Raw genomic sequence first — 19702 nt, 5'->3', positions numbered from 1 at the left:
CCCACGCCAGCACTGGGAGCTCGCTAGAACCAGACCAGACAGGACACTACATGTGCTGTACTGGAAACCCACTACACCCAGCACAGAAAGCTCACTACACCCAGCACAGACAGAACACTACATGTGCTGAGCTGGGAACCCACTACACAGAAACCTGCCTAGGGAGTGGCTATGTTTGTCCTCACCTACCTGATTATGTGCACCTATGGCGCAGCTATGAGAACCCTGAGCACCGCCATCATCAGTGGACTGCAAGCTTCGCCTTTCCCCACCGGCGTGGTATAATGACAATCAGCCAATCAGATGTTTGGAAAGAGTAGCGTGTGTGTCTTGTGTCACTGTCCTGAGAGTATCCGTCTGGACGGTGGAAGGCAGCAGCAGCTGTGATCGCTGTACCTCATATAATCATGCCACCCATAGGGTTACATGCCCGGGTCACCATACACCTTGCGCGTGGGGTACCACTCCCATGTCCCTTGATGTGAGCGAGCCAGTGCTTCAGCGTCAGATGTGGCAGCAGCGGGAGAGCTTGCCCGCCCCTAGAACCATCACTGTCTGTTGTAATAGGCAAGATAATGCCAAAACAGATTTTACAACTTTTTTTTGTTTGTATTGTGTGTTTTTTAAGATACAGAAAATATTTACTTTCATCAAGTTTAAATGTCCACACTTCCTTACCTTGCATTGGTAAGGGAGTTTGGTTATGGTTATTTTGTTTCTGTAAACTGTTTCCAGTTGTTTTGTTTAAATTTAACTGTAAGCATCTGTACAGACTAGAAGGGTCCATACGCAATGACACACGAGAAACCGTTCTGCAAATACCGCTGGGTGGTTAAGTGAATTACTGACAGCCCTGAGTAATGCAGCAAATATCCAGTTTGACTGGTGAGTTTAACCCCAATTGTCAGCGGCAGCTCCTACTAACCACCCCCGTGCTCAGAGAGGAGGCGGTCAGCTCCGGGTCCCAGCACCTGCACAATGGATCCGGCAGGTGCAAGGACAGGTGCAGATGTTGCGGCGCAACTGCACATGTGTAATCCCCTGGCTTCTATGGACTGCATTGGATGCAGCCCATAGAAGCCAGATCTGATTGGGCTGCTCCAAAGGCAGGGAGTAGCTTCCTATAGGAAGACAGCTCTCTGCTTATCACAGCACGGTCTGGCAGTCTCGGGGGGGGGGGGGGGGGGGATGAGGGGGGGGGGGGCTTCTCAATTGGCCTGCTTTGTGTGTCTGTAACTGATAGGTAGGACTTCCAATAGGAAGTCACTGCCAGTCACAGTTAAACCTGCAGACTGCATCTGGCTTCACTGACACTGAGCTGAGGAGGCTGATTTTACTTGGGGGGGGGGGGGGGGGAGGTTGGAGGGGTGCTTCAGTCCTGCAACCAAACGGTTAAATCAGCCACTGTCACTGCTCTTCATGTGGGAAAGGGGCAGGGAGTAGTATATACCCATGAGGGTGGTGGTGGGGGGTAACCATACACTGTTACGTCCCTCAGATCTCATGATGTGAGTGAGCTGACACCAGTGGGGATGGGAGAGGGGGAATATATTATGCTGCAGGGGGGAGGGGGGGAAATAATAATAATAAAACCAATACATTGGCTACAGGGTAGAGGAGGGGGGACACAAATAAGTTTTTTGTTTTTTTAACAGAGAGGTGGTTTATAAAACATGGTTCTTTTTACTACAAAGAGGGTTTGGGGGGGTACTATTATAAGGATTTAAGACCACTGGGGGTTCTATTGTCAATGGGGGGAAGTTATTTTATAATGGGGTCCTATGGACACGGAAAAGATGGGGGGGGGGGGGGCGTGCAAAATGCCCCCTATGTATATTTTTTTAAATAAAATATTTGAATATATTATTAAAAATACTTTTTACACTTTAATAAGTAATAAAAAACCCGCCAATTTCTGAGTGGTTTTGTGAGGAGAAAATCATCAGTTAAGTGGTTAAAGCAATTTAAACTATTCTATAAAAAGAATCCAAAACTCGCCTTCTTAATCATATTACTGTATATATTTCAAGGCAAGACTTAAGTATTAACCATGGCCTACTTTATAGGGTCTATTTACTAAGCCTTGGATGGAGATAAAGTCACTGGAGATAAAGGGGGAGATTTACTAAGCAGTGATTAAAGTGGAGAAGTAAGCCAGTGGAGAAGTTGCCCATGGCAACCAATCAGCATTGATGTAACATTTATAATTTGCATACTATAAAAGTATACAGAGCAGCTATGTGCACTTTTCCACTTTTATCACTGCTTAGTACATATCCCCCTAAAGGCCCGTACACACTGGTCGATATATCGGCCGTTCTCTTGAACGGCCGATACATCGCGGGACCGTCGGCCAGTGTGTACGGGCGATACATCTGTGAACTCCGTTGTTCACAGACGTATCGCGTCGGCTGCGCAGCACAGCCGACAGCCAATATATCTAACGATATATTGGCGCGTCGCTGTGTGTATACGGGGCGGTCGTCCGACCGCCCGTACACATGCTGCGGCGGCCGGTGGTGATTGACAGGTGAACTGGGCGGGCGCCCGCCCAGTTAATGACGTCAGTCCCCCGACGGATCGGGCAGTGTGTATGCACAGCACACTGCCCGATCCGTACATAGATATATCTGCAGATCAATTGATCTGCAGATATATCTACTAGTGTGTACCCACCTTAAGTATCAGCCAATCGGCTCCTAACTGTAATTTTTCAAACACAGCCTGTGGCATGGCAGCTAGGAGGCGACTGGCTGGTGCTTTGTCTCCAGCGACTTTGGGGATCATTCTGAGTTGATCGCTCGCTAGCAACTTTTTGCAGCGCTGTAATCAGGTTAAAACTCTGCAAAACTGCGCATGCACCGCAATGCGCAGGTGTGCGTTACGGGCACAAAGAGGATCGGTGCTGGGCGATGGATTTAACGAAGAATCCATTCGCACTGTTGATCACAAGGTGATTGACAGAAAAAGGGCGTTTATGGGTGTCAACTGACCGTTTTCGGGCAGTGTTTGGGTAAAACGCAGGCATGTCCAAGCATTTGCAGGGTGGGTGTCTGACGTCAATTCCGGGACCAAACAGACTGGAGTGATCGCAGCGGCTGAGAAAGTCCAGAGCTACTCAGAAACTGCACAAAACTTTTTTGTGCCGTTGGCTGCAAAAGCGTTTGCACACTTGCAAAGTTAAAATACACTCCCCCATAGGTGGTGACATCTGATTACAGCTAGAGATGAGCGCCTGAAATTTTTCGGGTTTTGTGTTTTGGTTTTGGGTTCGGTTCCGCGGCCGTGTTTTGGGTTCGAACGCGTTTTGGCAAAACCTCACCGAATTTTTTTTGTCGGATTCGGGTGTGTTTTGGATTCGGGTGTTTTTTTCAAAAAACACTAAAAAACAGCTTAAATCATAGAATTTGGGGGTCATTTTGATCCCAAAGTATTATTAACCTCAAAAACCATAATTTACACTCATTTTCAGTCTATTCTGAATACCTCACACCTCACAATATTATTTTTAGTCCTAAAATTTGCACCGAGGTCGCTGTGTGAGTAAGATAAGCGACCCTAGTGGCCGACACAAACACCGGGCCCATCTAGGAGTGGCACTGCAGTGTCACGCAGGATGTCCCTTCCAAAAAACCCTCCCCAAACAGCACATGACGCAAAGAAAAAAAGAGGCGCAATGAGGTAGCTGTGTGAGTAAGATTAGCGACCCTAGTGGCCGACACAAACACCGGGCCCATCTAGGAGTGGCACTGCAGTGTCACGCAGGATGGCCCTTCCAAAAAACCCTCCCCAAACAGCACATGACGCAAAGAAAAAAAGAGGCGCAATGAGGTAGCTGTGTGAGTAAGATTAGCGACCCTAGTGGCCGACACAAACACCGGGCCCATCTAGGAGTGGCACTGCAGTGTCACGCAGGATGTCCCTTCCAAAAAACCCTCCCCAAACAGCACATGACGCAAAGAAAAAAAGAGGCGCATTGAGGTAGCTGTGTGAGTAAGATTAGCGACCCTAGTGGCCGACACAAACACCGGGCCCATCTAGGAGTGGCACTGCAGTGTCACGCAGGATGTCCCTTCCAAAAAACCCTCCCCAAACAGCACATGACGCAAAGAAAAAAAGAGGCGCAATGAGGTAGCTGACTGTGTGAGTAAGATTAGCGACCCTAGTGGCCGACACAAACACCGGGCCCATTTAGGAGTGGCACTGCAGTGTCACGCAGGATGTCCCTTCCAAAAAACCCTCCCCAATCAGCACATGATGCAAAGAAAAAGAAAAGAAAAAAGAGGTGCAAGATGGAATTGTCCTTGGGCCCTCCCACCCACCCTTATGTTGTATAAACAAAACAGGACATGCACACTTTAACCAACCCATCATTTCAGTGACAGGGTCTGCCACACGACTGTGACTGATATGACGGGTTGGTTTGGACCCCCCCCAAAAAAGAAGCAATTAATCTCTCCTTGCACAAACTGGCTCTACAGAGGCAAGATGTCCACCTCATCATCACCCTCCGATATATCACCGTGTACATCCCCCTCCTCACAGATTATCAATTCGTCCCCACTGGAATCCACCATCTCAGCTCCCTGTGTACTTTGTGGAGGCAATTGCTGCTGGTCAATGTCTCCGCGGAGGAATTGATTATAATTCATTTTAATGAACATCATCTTCTCCACATTTTCTGGATGTAACCTCGTACGCCGATTGCTGACAAGGTGAGCGGCGGCACTAAACACTCTTTCGGAGTACACACTTGTGGGAGGGCAACTTAGGTAGAATAAAGCCAGTTTGTGCAAGGGCCTCCAAATTGCCTCTTTTTCCTGCCAGTATAAGTACGGACTGTGTGACGTGCCTACTTGGATGCGGTCACTCATATAATCCTCCACCATTCTATCAATGTTGAGAGAATCATATGCAGTGACAGTAGACGACATGTCCGTAATCGTTGTCAGGTCCTTCAGTCCGGACCAGATGTCAGCATCAGCAGTCGCTCCAGACTGCCCTGCATCACCGCCAGCGGGTGGGCTCGGAATTCTGAGCCTTTTCCTCGCACCCCCAGTTGCGGGAGAATGTGAAGGAGGAGATGTTGACAGGTCGCGTTCCGCTTGACTTGACAATTTTGTCACCAGCAGGTCTTTCAACCCCAGCAGACTTGTGTCTGCCGGAAAGAGAGATCCAAGGTAGGCTTTAAATCTAGGATCGAGCACGGTGGACAAAATGTAGTGCTCTGATTTCAACAGATTGACCACCCGTGAATCCTTGTTAAGCGAATTAAGGGCTCCATCCACAAGTCCCACATGCCTAGCGGAATCGCTCCGTGTTAGCTCCTCCTTCAATGTCTCCAGCTTCTTCTGCAAAAGCCTGATGAGGGGAATGACCTGACTCAGGCTGGCAGTGTCTGAACTGACTTCACGTGTGGCAAGTTCAAAGGGCATCAGAACCTTGCACAACGTTGAAATCATTCTCCACTGCGCTTGAGACAGGTGCATTCCACCTACTATATCGTGCTCAATTGTATAGGCTTGAATGGCCTTTTGCTGCTCCTCCAACCTCTGAAGCATATAGAGGGTTGAATTCCACCTCGTTACCACTTCTTGCTTCAGATGATGGCAGGGCAGGTTCAGTAGTTTTTGGTGGTGCTCCAGTCTTCTGTACGTGGTGCCTGTACGCCGAAAGTGTCCCGCAATTCTTCTGGCCACCGACAGCATCTCTTGCACGCCCCTGTCGTTTTTTAAAAAATTCTGCACCACCAAATTCAAGGTATGTGCAAAACATGGGACGTGCTGGAATTTGCCCATATTTAATGCACACACAATATTGCTGGCGTTGTCCGATGCCACAAATCCACAGGAGAGTCCAATTGGGGTAAGCCATTCCGCGATGATCTTCCTCAGTTGCCGTAAGAGGTTTTCAGCTGTGTGCGTATTCTGGAAAGCGGTGATACAAAGCGTAGCCTGCCTAGGAAAGAGTTGGCGTTTGCGAGATGCTGCTACTGGTGCCGCCGCTGCTGTTCTTGCGGCGGGAGTCCATACATCTACCCAGTGGGCTGTCACAGTCATATAGTCCTGACCCTGCCCTGCTCCACTTGTCCACATGTCCGTGGTTAAGTGGACATTGGGTACAACTGCATTTTTTAGGACACTGGTGAGTCTTTTTCTGACGTCCGTGTACATTCTCGGTATCGCCTGCCTAGAGAAGTGGAACCTAGATGGTATTTGGTAACGGGGGCACACTGCCTCAATAAATTGTCTAGTTCCCTGTGAACTAACGGCGGATACCGGACGCACGTCTAACACCAACATAGTTGTCAAGGCCTCAGTTATCCGCTTTGCAGTAGGATGACTGCTGTGATATTTCATCTTCCTCGCAAAGGACTGTTGAACAGTCAATTGCTTACTGGAAGTAGTACAAGTGGGCTTACGACTTCCCCTCTGGGATGACCATCGACTCCCAGCGGCAACAACAGCAGCGCCAGCAGCAGTAGGCGTTACACGCAAGGATGCATCGGAGGAATCCCAGGCAGGAGAGGACTCGTCAGAATTGCCAGTGACATGGCCTGCAGGACTATTGGCATTATTGGGGAAGGAGGAAATTGACACTGAGGGAGTTGGTGGGGTGGTTTGCGTGAGCTTGGTTACAAGAGGAAGGGATTTACTGGTCAGTGGACTGCTTCCGCTGTCACCCAAAGTTTTTGAACTTGTCACTGACTTATTATGAATGCGCTGCAGGTGACGTATAAGGGAGGATGTTCCGAGGTGGTTAACGTCCTTACCCCTACTTATTACAGCTTGACAAAGGGAACACACGGCTTGACACCTGTTGTCCGCATTTCTGGTGAAATACCTCCACACCGAAGAGCTGATTTTTTTGGTATTTTCACCTGGCATGTCAACGGCCATATTCCTCCCACGGACAACAGGTGTCTCCCCGGGTGCCTGACTTAAACAAACCACCTCACCATCAGAATCCTCCTGGTCAATTTCCTCCCCAGCGCCAGCAACACCCATATCCTCCTCATCCTGGTGTACTTCAACACTGACATCTTCAATCTGACTATCAGGAACTGGACTGCGGGTGCTCCTTCCAGCACTTGCAGGGGGCGTGCAAATGGTGGAAGGCGCATGCTCTTCACGTCCAGTGTTGGGAAGGTCAGGCATCGCAACCGACACAATTGGACTCTCCTTGTGGATTTGGGATTTCGAAGAATGCACAGTTCTTTGCTGTGCTGCTTTTGCCAGCTTGAGTCTTTTCATTTTTCTAGCGAGAGGCTGAGTGCTTCCATCCTCATGTGAAGCTGAACCACTAGCCATGAACATAGGCCAGGGCCTCAGCCGTTCCTTGCCACTCCGTGTCGTAAATGGCATATTGGCAAGTTTACGCTTCTCCTCCGACAATTTTATTTTAGGTTTTGGAGTCCTTTTTTTTCTGATATTTGGTGTTTTGGATTTGACATGCTCTGTACTATGACATTGGGCATCGGCCTTGGCAGACGACGTTGCTGGCATTTCATCGTCTCGGCCATGACTAGTGGCAGCAGCTTCAGCACGAGGTGGAAGTGGATCTTGATCTTTCCCTAATTTTGGAACCTCAACATTTTTGTTCTCCATATTTTAATAGGCACAACTAAAAGGCACCTCAGGTAAACAATGGAGATGGATACTAGTATACAATTATGGACTGCCTGCCGAGTGCAGACACAGAGGTAGCCACAGCCGTGAACTACCGTACTGTACTGTGTCTGCTGCTAATATAGACTGGTTGATAAAGAGATGTCTATGTAACTATGTATGTATAAAGAAGAAAGAAAAAAAAACCACGGTTAGGTGGTATACAATTATGGACGGACTGCCTGCCGAGTGCCGACACAGAGGTAGCCACAGCCGTGAACTACCGCACTGTACTGTGTCTGCTGCTAATATATAGACTGGTTGATAAAGAGATAGTATACTCGTAACTAGTATGTATGTATAAAGAAAGAAAAAAAAACCACGGTTAGGTGGTATATACAATTATGGACGGGCTGCCGAGTGCCGACACAGAGGTAGCCACAGCCGTGAACTACCGCACTGTACTGTGTCTGCTGCTAATATATAGACTGGTTGATAAAGAGATAGTATACTCGTAACTAGTATGTATGTATAAAGAAAGAAAAAAAAACCACGGTTAGGTGGTATATACAATTATGGACGGGCTGCCGAGTGCCGACACAGAGGTAGCCACAGCCGTGAACTACCGCACTGTACTGTGTCTGCTGCTAATATAGACTGGTTGATAAAGAGATAGTATACTCGTAACTAGTATGTATGTATAAAGAAAGAAAAAAAAACCACGGTTAGGTGGTATATACAATTATGGACGGGCTGCCGAGTGCCGACACAGAGGTAGCCACAGCCGTGAACTACCGCACTGTACTGTGTCTGCTGCTAATATAGACTGGTTGATAAAGAGATAGTATACTCGTAACTAGTATGACTATAAAGAAAGAAAAAAAAAACACGGTTAGGTGGTATATACAATTATGGACGGGCTGCCGAGTGCCGACACAGAGGTAGCCACAGCCGTGAACTACCGCACTGTACTGTGTCTGCTGCTAATATATAGACTGGTTGATAAAGAGATAATATACTCGTAACTAGTATGTATGTATAAAGAAAGAAAAAAAAACCACGGTTAGGTGGTATATACAATTATGGACGGGCTGCCGAGTGCCGACACAGAGGTAGCCACAGCCGTGAACTACCGCACTGTACTGTGTCTGCTGCTAATATATAGACTGGTTGATAAAGAGATAGTATACTCGTAACTAGTATGTATGTATAAAGAAAGAAAAAAAAACCACGGTTAGGTGGTATATACAATTATGGACGGGCTGCCGAGTGCCGACACAGAGGTAGCCACAGCCGTGAACTACCGCACTGTACTGTGTCTGCTGCTAATATAGACTGGTTGATAAAGAGATAGTATACTCGTAACTAGTATGTATGTATAAAGAAAGAAAAAAAAAACCACGGTTAGGTGGTATATACAATTATGGACGGGCTGCCGAGTGCCGACACAGAGGTAGCCACAGCCGTGAACTACCGCACTGTACTGTGTCTGCTGCTAATATATAGACTGGTTGATAAAGAGATAGTATACTCGTAACTAGTATGTATGTATAAAGAAAGAAAAAAAAACCACGGTTAGGTGGTATATACAATTATGGACGGGCTGCCGAGTGCCGACACAGAGGTAGCCACAGCCGTGAACTACCGCACTGTACTGTGTCTGCTGCTAATATATAGACTGGTTGATAAAGAGATAGTATACTCGTAACTAGTATGTATGTATAAAGAAAGAAAAAAAAACCACGGTTAGGTGGTATATACAATTATGGACGGGCTGCCGAGTGCCGACACAGAGGTAGCCACAGCCGTGAACTACCGCACTGTACTGTGTCTGCTGCTAATATAGACTGGTTGATAAAGAGACAGTATACTACTAATATTATATATACTGGTGGTCAGGTCACTGGTCACTAGTCACACTGGCAGTGGCACTCCTGCAGCAAAAGTGTGCACTGTTTAATTTTAATATAATATTATGTACTCCTGGCTCCTGCTATAACCTATAACTGGCACTGCAGTGCTCCCCAGTCTCCCCCACAATTATAAGCTGTGTGAGCTGAGCACAGTCAGATATATATATACATTGATGCAGCACACTGGGCTGAGCAGTGCACACAGATATGGTATGTGACTGAGTCACTGTGTGTATCGTTTTTTTCAGGCAGAGAACGGATATATTAAATAAAACAAACAACTGCACTGTCTGGTGGTCACTGTGGTCGTCAGTCACTAAACTCTGCACTCTCTTCTACAGTATCACAGCCTCAGGTCAATCTCTCTCTCTCTCTCTCAACCCTAATCTAAATGGAGAGGACGCCAGCCACGTCCTCTCCCTATCAATCTCAATGCACGTGTGAAAATGGCGGCGACGCGCGGCTCCTTATATAGAATCCGAGTCTCGCGATAGAATCCGAGCCTCGCGAGAATCCGACAGCGTCATGATGACGTTCGGGCGCGCTCGGGTTAACCGAGCAAGGCGGGAAGATCCGAGTCGCTCGGACCCGTGAAAAAAAACATGAAGTTCGGGCGGGTTCGGATTCAGAGAAACCGAACCCGCTCATCTCTAATTACAGCACTGCAAAAAGTTGCTAGCGAGCGTTCAACTCTGAATGACCCCCTTTATCTCCATCCAAGGCTTAGTAAATAGACCCCTATATCTCAAAAGCCACTCAAAGTCAGGTGAAAAACAAGAAGTTAAGGGGGAGATGTACTAAGCAGTGAGAAAAGTGGAGAAGTTAGCCAATGGAGAAGTTGCACATGGCAACCAATCAGCTGCTCTTTATAAGTTTATAGTATGCAAATTATAAATGGTACGTCAATGCTGATTGGTTGCCATGGGCAACTTCTCCACTGGCTCACTTCTCCACTTTTATCACTGCTTACTAAATCCTCCCCTTAATTTGATATTTACCTATTTGCCTGCAACTCATGTCCAGTGATCTCATCCCCTTTAGGGCATCCTTCTAAAAATAAGAACATAACAAGTTTTATAATACACATACAAAGTAGAGATGCCAGGGGCATTAGGCCTGATGCGGATATAAACAGAATCTATCTATCTATCTATCTATCTATCTATCTATCTATCTATCTATCTATCTATGCACAAGGTTGATATGGGAGAAGCAAGGTAAATATACAAAACTGCACTATTCCTATTTGTAACCCTACAAGCTGGTTGCTGCCAATGAACAAATGGTGGGTGTACTAATGAACAATAGGATCTCCACAAACTTTTTAACGTATCTGATATGGGAAAAGGTCAACATGGTCAAAAGGCCGACAGAGGAAAAGGCCAACATGAGGTTTTTGATGTTTTTTGGTGTTGTTTACTCTGTAGAATGAACGGGAACCCCAATTAGTGTAATGCATCCCCTGGCATGGCTTGCTTCACTCGCTATGCTTCAGGCAAGGTTCTTTGCTCTACTACCGCTGCGCTCAGGTTACTATTTACAATCATAGTCCATCTGGATGGTAAAGTATGACAAAAAGTTTAAAAAATATATATACTTGTAAGTAACTCATGTCGACCATATGCTCTGTCGACTATTGCATGTCAACATTTTGTCCATGTTGACCTAACACATGTCGACCATTAGTAGTCAACATGTTGACTGTCGACCTATCATCTGGATACCATTTAATTCATGTTCATTAAAGAAGCCTGGTCTGAATCAAGGGTACCTTATAATATCACTTAACTTGTTAGTTTTTTCCAAGACAGGTTCTCTTTGGAGCAGTGGTGTATCTACAATATAAAGGGAGCAGCGTGTGCAGTGCACATGGGTCCATGGGACAGGGGGGCATATAACATTGCACCAAGAATAGAAACACAGTGTTATGCATTCCAGCCACCCCTTCTATAACCTTCTCGAGATGCAACGTCATCTTCTTGGTGATATCTTCACAAAGATGGTACTAGCACAGTAGATAGCAAAGACACTGGCACTGTGATATGCGTTGATAATGAATGTAACTTTTCAGTGCTTGGCTGCAACATTTTATAAATAAGCCTCAATATAGTGTGTTGCATAGAAAATATCTCTGAGACAGCACTGTTCTAACCAAAGTCCCTTCTCTTCATGGATTAGACATGTATAGCAATGTTAACTATTAAAAAGCGCACACTTACTGCTGAAGAGTTTACTGTTCAGTCTCACTGCCAACTGGCTCCCTTGAGTTAGGTGCTCTCTGAAACTTTGCCCTATATAGTAGTCTATGTCATTAGCACGGAGAATTTCTTCAAATGATTTGATGGAGTCATTCAGATGTTGAGTAAGTATGTGACAGACACTTCGTCCCTCTTGCATTTTTTGCCGTATGAAAGAAAGTTCTCGCGCCTGATTCTGAATCAGCCAGTCATATTTTCTGTAACAGGAAAAGACTTGTAAGCTTTCATACAGATAACTGATAATAGAAACTATCCTCTTTTTTATCAGGTTTCTTCCCATGTGATATATTGTGTCATTAGAAATTGCTGAACACAGCTGCCTGAGATTCATTAAATACAATAAATATTATTACAAAGAAACTTACAGTATATTATACAGTGGTCAAGAGGGCAATGTTTCACTCAAATCTTTATAGTAAGCTGAGCAACTATTAATGTTATTCCAACTACAGGACAAATTCATGTAGTGTTGCTGCCGGCTCTGCACCCTCTACCATCAGTACTGCAGGGGGGTGGTCTTCACTTTGCCGGTGGTCGGGCTCCCGGCGACCAGCATACCATCGCTGGAATCCTGACCGCCGGAATACCGACACTTCTTCTCCCTCTTTGGGGTCCACGACCCCCCTGGGGAGCTCATTTGCGCTCACCCAGCTGTCGGTATGATGGCGGTCGGTATTCCTGCGTCGGTATACTGGTCGCCGGGAGCCCTACCGCCGGCATACCATACTACACCCTCACCGGGGAATGGAATTGGTCACTGGTGTGGGATTTTCTTGATCAGTTTTGTAACATAGTTGCCTACCCTCCCTCATTCTGCAGGAGACTCCCTGAAAAAGTTGCAATCTCTCTGACTACCTGAATAGACCAGCAATCCCCTTGATTGCACCTTACCCCATTATATAGATGTTACATTCTTGGTGAAAAAAAAAAAAATCTGAGATATATCCATTCAAATGGGATCATCAGTGCTATTTCCCTGTATTGGTTATAAGGCACAATGGGGCAGATGTATTAACCTGGAGAAGGCATAAGGAAGTGATAAACCAGTGATGAGTGCAAGGTGATAAAAGCACCAGCCAATCAGATCCTAACTGTTAATTTACATATCAGAGCTGATTGGCTGGTGCCTTTGTCACCTTGCACATATCACTGGTTTATCACTTCCTTATGCCTTCTCCAGATTAATACATCTGCCCCAATGATCCCTATGGCTACATGCATTTTTAAATAAGGTTTGTTATGGCCATTTGCAGTATACTGCAGTATTCTGCTGGCGCCCAAAATGGCTGCCTCACCTTTTGCATGCTCCTGATCATCTCCATAAAACAGCTTAAATTCTCCACAACTGACCTATGAATCATTATAAATATCCAAGGACTTACCTTTAACTTGTACTCTACGCGGACATCTCATCATAACCAACGGATTGCATTCCTGCACTGAGATACACACTGGATTGAATCCTCTGCATCTCCCCACTGAGAAGTCCTTCAGTTTGGAATCTACTCTGCATTGGACATCCCAGACAAGGTATTGTGGACTACAACCTATATTTGGCTCCATCCAGCCCCTCACTCAGACATCATCCACCTCTGTTCTCTGAGCAACAAATAACTCTGACTTCTTGCATTTTTCAACTAATATCAGTATATTCAGGCTCTGAATGGCTAAAGGGTCACTGTTCATTTCAAATTGCAGGATACCAGCCATTCCCCAGGACAAATTATATCACTACCCCCACAAGAAATCTACTTCAACTGAGACTTTTCACACCTACACAATAGGAATTGGATCCTAACACCTTTCCACAAGCCTGCTCTGTTCTGGAATAATTGACTAAATCAGCAACAGAAAAGGAAAGTTATTTAATTTCTCAGTTGTTTCAAATAGACACATTGGATTATTGGAGCAGCAATAGGTTATAGCAATAACTCTGTTCATAAACCCATTATAATTTTTGTATCATACACTGAATTTGGAAAAAAAAAGGAGATTTATGGTAAGAACTTACCGTTGTTAAAAATCACTGCGAGGTACACTGGATTCCACAGGGAATAACATCGGGGTGTAGAGTAGGATCTTGATCCGAGGCACCAACAGGCTAAAAGGCTAAAAGTTTTGACTGTTTCCAAGATGCTCAGCGCCACCTCCTCTATAACCCCGCCTCCATGCACAGGAGCTCAGTTTCATTAAATGCAAAAGAGACGACAGCCGTTAGTAGCCACGTACACCACATTCTCATGACAGGAGACGGTGTCAGCGGCTAATGCCATACCAACCCAAAGAATCTAAGTATGTCAGGGTGGGTGCCCTGTGGAATCCAGTGTACCTCACAGAAAGAGATTTAACAAAGGTAAGTCCTTACCATAAATCTCCTTTTCTGTAGCGGGCTACACTGTATTCCACAGGGAATAACATCGGGATGTTCTAAAGCAGTTCCTTATGGGAGGGGACGCACTGTAGCAGGCACAAGAACCCGGCGTCCAAAGGAAGCATCCTGGGAGGCGGAAGTATCGAAGGTATAGAATCTTATGAACGTGTTCACTGAGGACCACATAGCCGCCTTGCACAATTGTTCAAGGGTCGCACCACGGCAAGCCTCCCATGAAGGTCCATCAGACCGAGTAGAATGGGCTTTGATGGTAGCAGGAGCTGGAAGGCCAGCCTGTACATAAGCATGTGCAATCACCATTCTAATCCATCTGGCCAAGGTCTGCTTGTTAGCAGGCCAGCTATGTTTGTGGAAACCAAACAGTACAAAGAGAGAATCAGACTTCCTAACGGAGACTGTCCTCTTCACATAGATACGGAGAGCCCGTACCACATCCAAAGACCGCTCTTTGGAGGATAAATCTGGAGAGACAAAGGCTAGAACCACAATCTCCTGGTTAAGGTGGAAAGAAGACACCACCTTAGGTAGATAACCAGGGCGTGTTTGAAGAACCGCCCGGTCACAGTAAAAAAATCAGATAGGGGGACCTACAAGACCATGCACCCAAATCTGATACCCGTCTAGCAGAGGCAATAGCTAGCAGAAACAAGACCTTGAGGGAAAGCCACTTAAGGTCCGCAAATTCAAGAGGTCCAAACGGAGACTCTTGCAAAGCCTCCAGAACCACCGACAAATCCCAAGGAGCCACAGGTGGGACAAAGGGAGGTTGAATCCGTAAAACACCCTGAGTGAATGTATGAACATCAGGCAGAGTCGCATTTTTTTTCTGAAACCATACTGACAAGGCAGAAATATGAACCTTGAGGGAGGCCAGCCGAAGGCCCAATTCCAGGTCCTGTTGTAGGAAGGCCAAAAGTTTGGCTATACTAAACTTGTAAATGTCATAATTGTTAGCTGCACACCAAGCAAAGTAAGAATTCCAGACCCTATGGTAAATCTGAGCAGAAGCCGGTTTACGGGCCTTCAACATTGTTGAATTACCGCCTCAGAAAATTCTTTGGCCCTCAGTACGGAAGCTTCAAGAGCCACGCCATCCAAGCCAGTCGGGCCAAATCCTGGTAAACACAAGGGCCCTGAACAAGGAGGTCTGGTCGTTGCGGAAGCAGAAGAGGACGCTCTAGCGAGAGACCCTGTAGGTCTGAGAACTAATGCTGTCTGGGCCATGCTGGAGCTATTAGAAGGATTCCTCCTTCTTGCTTGAACTTCCTCACTACTCTGGGCAGGAGTGACACCGGAGGGAACACGTATGGCAGCTGAAAGTTCAATGGAATTGCCAGTGCGTCCACGAACGCCACTTGAGGATCCTTGTTCTTGCTCCGAAGACCGGAAACTTGTGATTGTGTTGAGACGCCATCAGGTCTACATCTGGTAGGTCCCACTTGTCCACTAGGAGCTGAAATACTTCTGGATGAAGGCTCCACTCTCTGGCGTGTACGTCCTGACGACTGAGGAAGTCCGTTTCCCAGTTGAGGACCCCCGGAATGAACACTGCCGATATGGCTGGCAGATGGCGTTCTGCCCATTGAAGAATCTTTGCCACTTCCATAATTGCCATGCGGCTTCGAGTGCCAACTTGATGATTTATGTACGCCACCGTAGTGGCTTTGTCTGACTGTATTTGAACAGGCCTGTGTAGTACCAGATGCCGGGCCAGTTTCAGAGCATTGAACACTGCCTGAAATTCCAGAATGTTTATCGGGAGGAGAGACTCCTCCCTGGTCCACCGACTCTGAAGAGAGTGTTGCTCCAACACAGCGCCCCAACCCCTCAGACTGGCATCCATCATCAGAAGGACCCAGTTGGATATCCAGAAGGAACCCCTGCTCAATCGATGGTCCTGCAGCCACCAGGTCAGTGACAGATGGACCTCTGGAGACAAGGAGATCATTTGAGACCTGATCCGGTGAGGCAGGCCATCCCACTTGGCAAGAATCATTTTCTGCAGAGGGTGGGAATGAAATTGAGCATACCCCCTGCCCCTCTGAGCCAGAGGCACCGGTACTACCTCTCCAGTGTCCAGGAGGGATTGTACCACTAAACGGAGAGTTGTTGTCTTCACCTGATCCGAAGGGATGTCCATCAGGCAACAGCGAGGAGGAGGACGTGTCTTGAAGGATATAGTGTATCCGTGAGTGACGACTTCCCACACCCAAGCATCTGAAGTGGTCTTCAACCATACCTGGGTGAACTGTAGATGTCGACCTCCCACCCTGGAATCCCCCAGGGTGAGGCCCACCCCATCATGCTGCAGGCTTGACAGATTTGGAAGCCAGCTGACGGGCAGCCCAGGCACGTTTAGGCTTGGGCTTGGTAGTTTTGGAAGTGCGAGACTGATTCTGGTACGCCTGAGCCTTTGTTTTACCCGGAGGGCGAAAGGAATGAAAGGAAGTACTCTTAGCCTTCGGGGCTGAAGGAGTAGTACTAGGCAGACATGCAGTCTTAGTAGACGCAAAGTCAGCTACAATCTTGTTGAGATTCTCACAAAAGAGTATGTTTCCTTTAAATGGGAGCACTTCCAGGGTTTTCTTAGAGTCCAAGTCCATCGACCAGGACTGCAACCAGAGAATACGGCAAGCCAAAATGGATGTCGTAGCAGCTTTGGCCGCCAGAACACCTGCATCTGGAGCTGCTTCTTTAATGTAATGAGATGCCGTGACAATATAAGAGAGACACTGTCTGGCATGTTCTGAAAAATTGGACGGAAACTCAGCCTTTATTTCCTGAGCCCACGCCTCAATAGCTTCTGCTGCCCAAGTAGCCGCAATGGTGGGCCTATACGCAGCCCCTGCAATGGTATAGATAGCTTTTAAGCAGCCCTCCACACGTTTATTAAGCTTTTAGCCTATTGGTGCCTCGGATCAAGATCCTACTCTACACCCCAATGTTATTCCCTGTGGAATACAGTGTACCCCACTGCAGAAAAATATATATATACAGCTTTCTCTCCACCTCTCATCATCATATGCAGCTCATACTTATAGTAATCTGTCATTGATGACCCAATGTATATGTATTCCTCCAGCTTCATTCTTTCACTCTGCCCACCACGTTCTGCAGTTCCTATTACACCATCACAGGCTTCTGTTCTCCAATACCTTGGCATTTTAAACAGACAACACATTCGTGGGAAGCGAGCAGGCTGGAAATTTATTTTGCCCACCTGCTCACCCCCAGCTTCAAAGAACAATCAAGTAGAAGTGATACCCAAAAGAAGGACCTGTGCTTGGAAGAACAGAACTGTCAATTCTCGCTTTGTGACCCCCATACCCAGAGCGCCTGCACTTAACATAAATAAAACTGAAGGCCCTCTGGTATGCCCAATCAGGTCAGTCCTTTGTAATGCCAGATCTATAAGAAACAAGACTGCAACAATTAGGGATGAGTCCGGTTCCGAGCCAGGCTCGGGTTTACCCGCCTGGCTCGGAAACCAGAATGAGGCAAAATGTCATCATCCCGCTGACGGATTCTCGCAGGGTTTGGATTCCATATAAGGAGCCGCGCGTCCCCGCCATTTTCACTCCGCAATTGGAGAGTGTAGAGAGAGGATGTGTCTCTGTTCTCTCAGTGTCCTTGTCTTGTGCTGAATCTGTCCAGTCACAGTGCTTGTGTCCTCTGCTGCCAGCGCCGTAACTACCTATGTGCCAGGTGTGCCTGGCACACAGCGCAGTTACACTGAGGGCTCACGGCCAGCGGCTTGTAATGAGTCAAATTGACTCATTACAAGCCGCCTGTTGTGTGCCGTGCGCCGCGCTGTTGAGGAGAGCAGCACCGGAGGCAGGGAAGGAGGAGGAGGGAGGGGGACTGGAGCCGCAGCAGAGCTATGTTATTGGTAGTAGCGCTGCTGCAGCAGTCCTCTCTCTGTATTTGCTGCACGGCGCTGCTGTGAATGCTGGGATGCGGTTCCCTCATCTCTGAATTCTCAGCGGTGGCAGGCCGCCAATGCGGAAGGAGAGGGGGCTGCTGCAGCGGCACTACTACCAATTACATAGCGCTGATGCGGCTCCAGTCCCCCTCCCTCCTCCTCCTCCTCCCCTGCAGCTGCCCGGGATCTCTGCCAGCACGAGGAGCCTGACTGCCAGCGGGGAGAGATGGCAAGTATATTTCCCTCTCTTTTTTCTTTCTTTCTTTCTCTTTCTTTCTTTCTTTCTCTCTCTCTCTCTCTCTCGTGTCTGCCTCAATGTGTAAAAAGGGTGACTCAGTCTGCCATAATGTGTAAAAAGAGGAACACTGGCTGCCGTAGTGTGTAAAAAGGCATGCTGCCTGCCGTAATGTGTAAAAAGGGGGACGCTGCCTGCCATAATGTGTTAAAAAGGGAACGCTGTCTGCCGTAATGTGTAAAAAGGGGACGCTGCCTGCCGTAATGTGTAAAAAGGGGGACGCTGCCTGCCGTAATGTGTAAAAAGGGAATGCTGTCTGCCGCAATGTGTAAAAAGGGGATGCTGTCTGCCGTAATGTGTAAAAAGGGGGACGCTGTCTGTCGTAATGTGTAAAAAGGGGCTTTACCTGGTGTAGTGGCACTACTGTGCGTAATTTGAATAATGGAGACTACCATGCACCGTAGTATGAATTGGAATTTAATTTTGTGGCCACGCCCCTTCCCCATGAAGCCACGCCCCTATATATTTATTACGTGCCTGTGGCGCACACTGCCCCTGTCTTGCATAGGGGGGGAGCCAATGCCGTTTCTTGCACACATCGCTAAAATACCTAGTTACGGCACTGTCTGCTGCCATATGTCCAGTGGTGCTGTGTTGTGCTGCATCAGTTCAGTGGTGGTGTGTTGTGCTGCAGGTAGTCACAGTGGTATACGCTGCTGCTATATGTCCACTGCTGCCATATTATAATAATAATAATAATAATAACAACAACAAATTCCTTACAGTGTCGCTGTGTTATGCTGCATCAGACCAGTGGTAGTGTCCTGGTCATCAGTCATTCCAGTGACCAGTCAGTCACAGTGGTATACGCTGCTGCTATATGTCCACTGCTGCCGTATAATAATAATAATAAGTTAGAACAACAACAACAGGACCCTTACAGTGTTGCTGTGTTGTGCTGCATCAGACCAGTGTTAGTGTCCTGGCCATCAGTCATTCCAGTGACCAGGCAGTCACAGTGGTATACTCTGCTGCTATATGTCCACTGCTGCCATATTATAATTATAATAGCAACAACAACAACAAGACCCTTACAGTGTTGCTGTGTTGTGTAGCATCAGACCAGTGGTAGTGTCCTGGCCGTAAGTCATTCCAGTGACGAGGCAGTCACAGTGGTATACGCTACTGCTATATGTCCACTGCTGCCATATTATAATTATAATAACAAGAACAAGAGCCTTACAGTGTTGCTGTATTGTGCTGCATCAGACCAGTGGTAGTGTCCTGGCCATCAGACATTCCAGTGACCAGGCAGTCACAGTGGTATACACTGCTGTTATATGTCCACTGCTGCCGTATTGTAATAATGATAACA

General features: G+C 47.0%; 1 protein-coding gene across 5 annotated transcripts in view; it reads right to left on the bottom strand.

Moving 5' to 3' along the window:
- Positions 1-19702, bottom strand: part of PDE4DIP (phosphodiesterase 4D interacting protein) — a 1081329-nt gene that overhangs the window by 149715 nt on the left and 911912 nt on the right. For all 5 annotated transcript variants that reach the window (XM_063940306.1, XM_063940302.1, XM_063940304.1 and 2 more), the window contains 2 exons: positions 11740-11975; positions 10519-10570 (listed from right to left, as the gene is read on the bottom strand). In XM_063940306.1, coding sequence (XP_063796376.1) covers positions 10519-10570; positions 11740-11975 — 288 coding nt within the window. The remainder of the gene's footprint in view (positions 1-10518; positions 10571-11739; positions 11976-19702) is intronic.

The sequence above is a fragment of the Pseudophryne corroboree genome, chromosome 9 (genome assembly GCF_028390025.1).
Source record: "Pseudophryne corroboree isolate aPseCor3 chromosome 9, aPseCor3.hap2, whole genome shotgun sequence".
NCBI classification, from domain to species: Eukaryota; Metazoa; Chordata; class Amphibia; order Anura; family Myobatrachidae; genus Pseudophryne; species Pseudophryne corroboree.
This window is presented reverse-complemented; position numbering and strand designations above follow the sequence as displayed.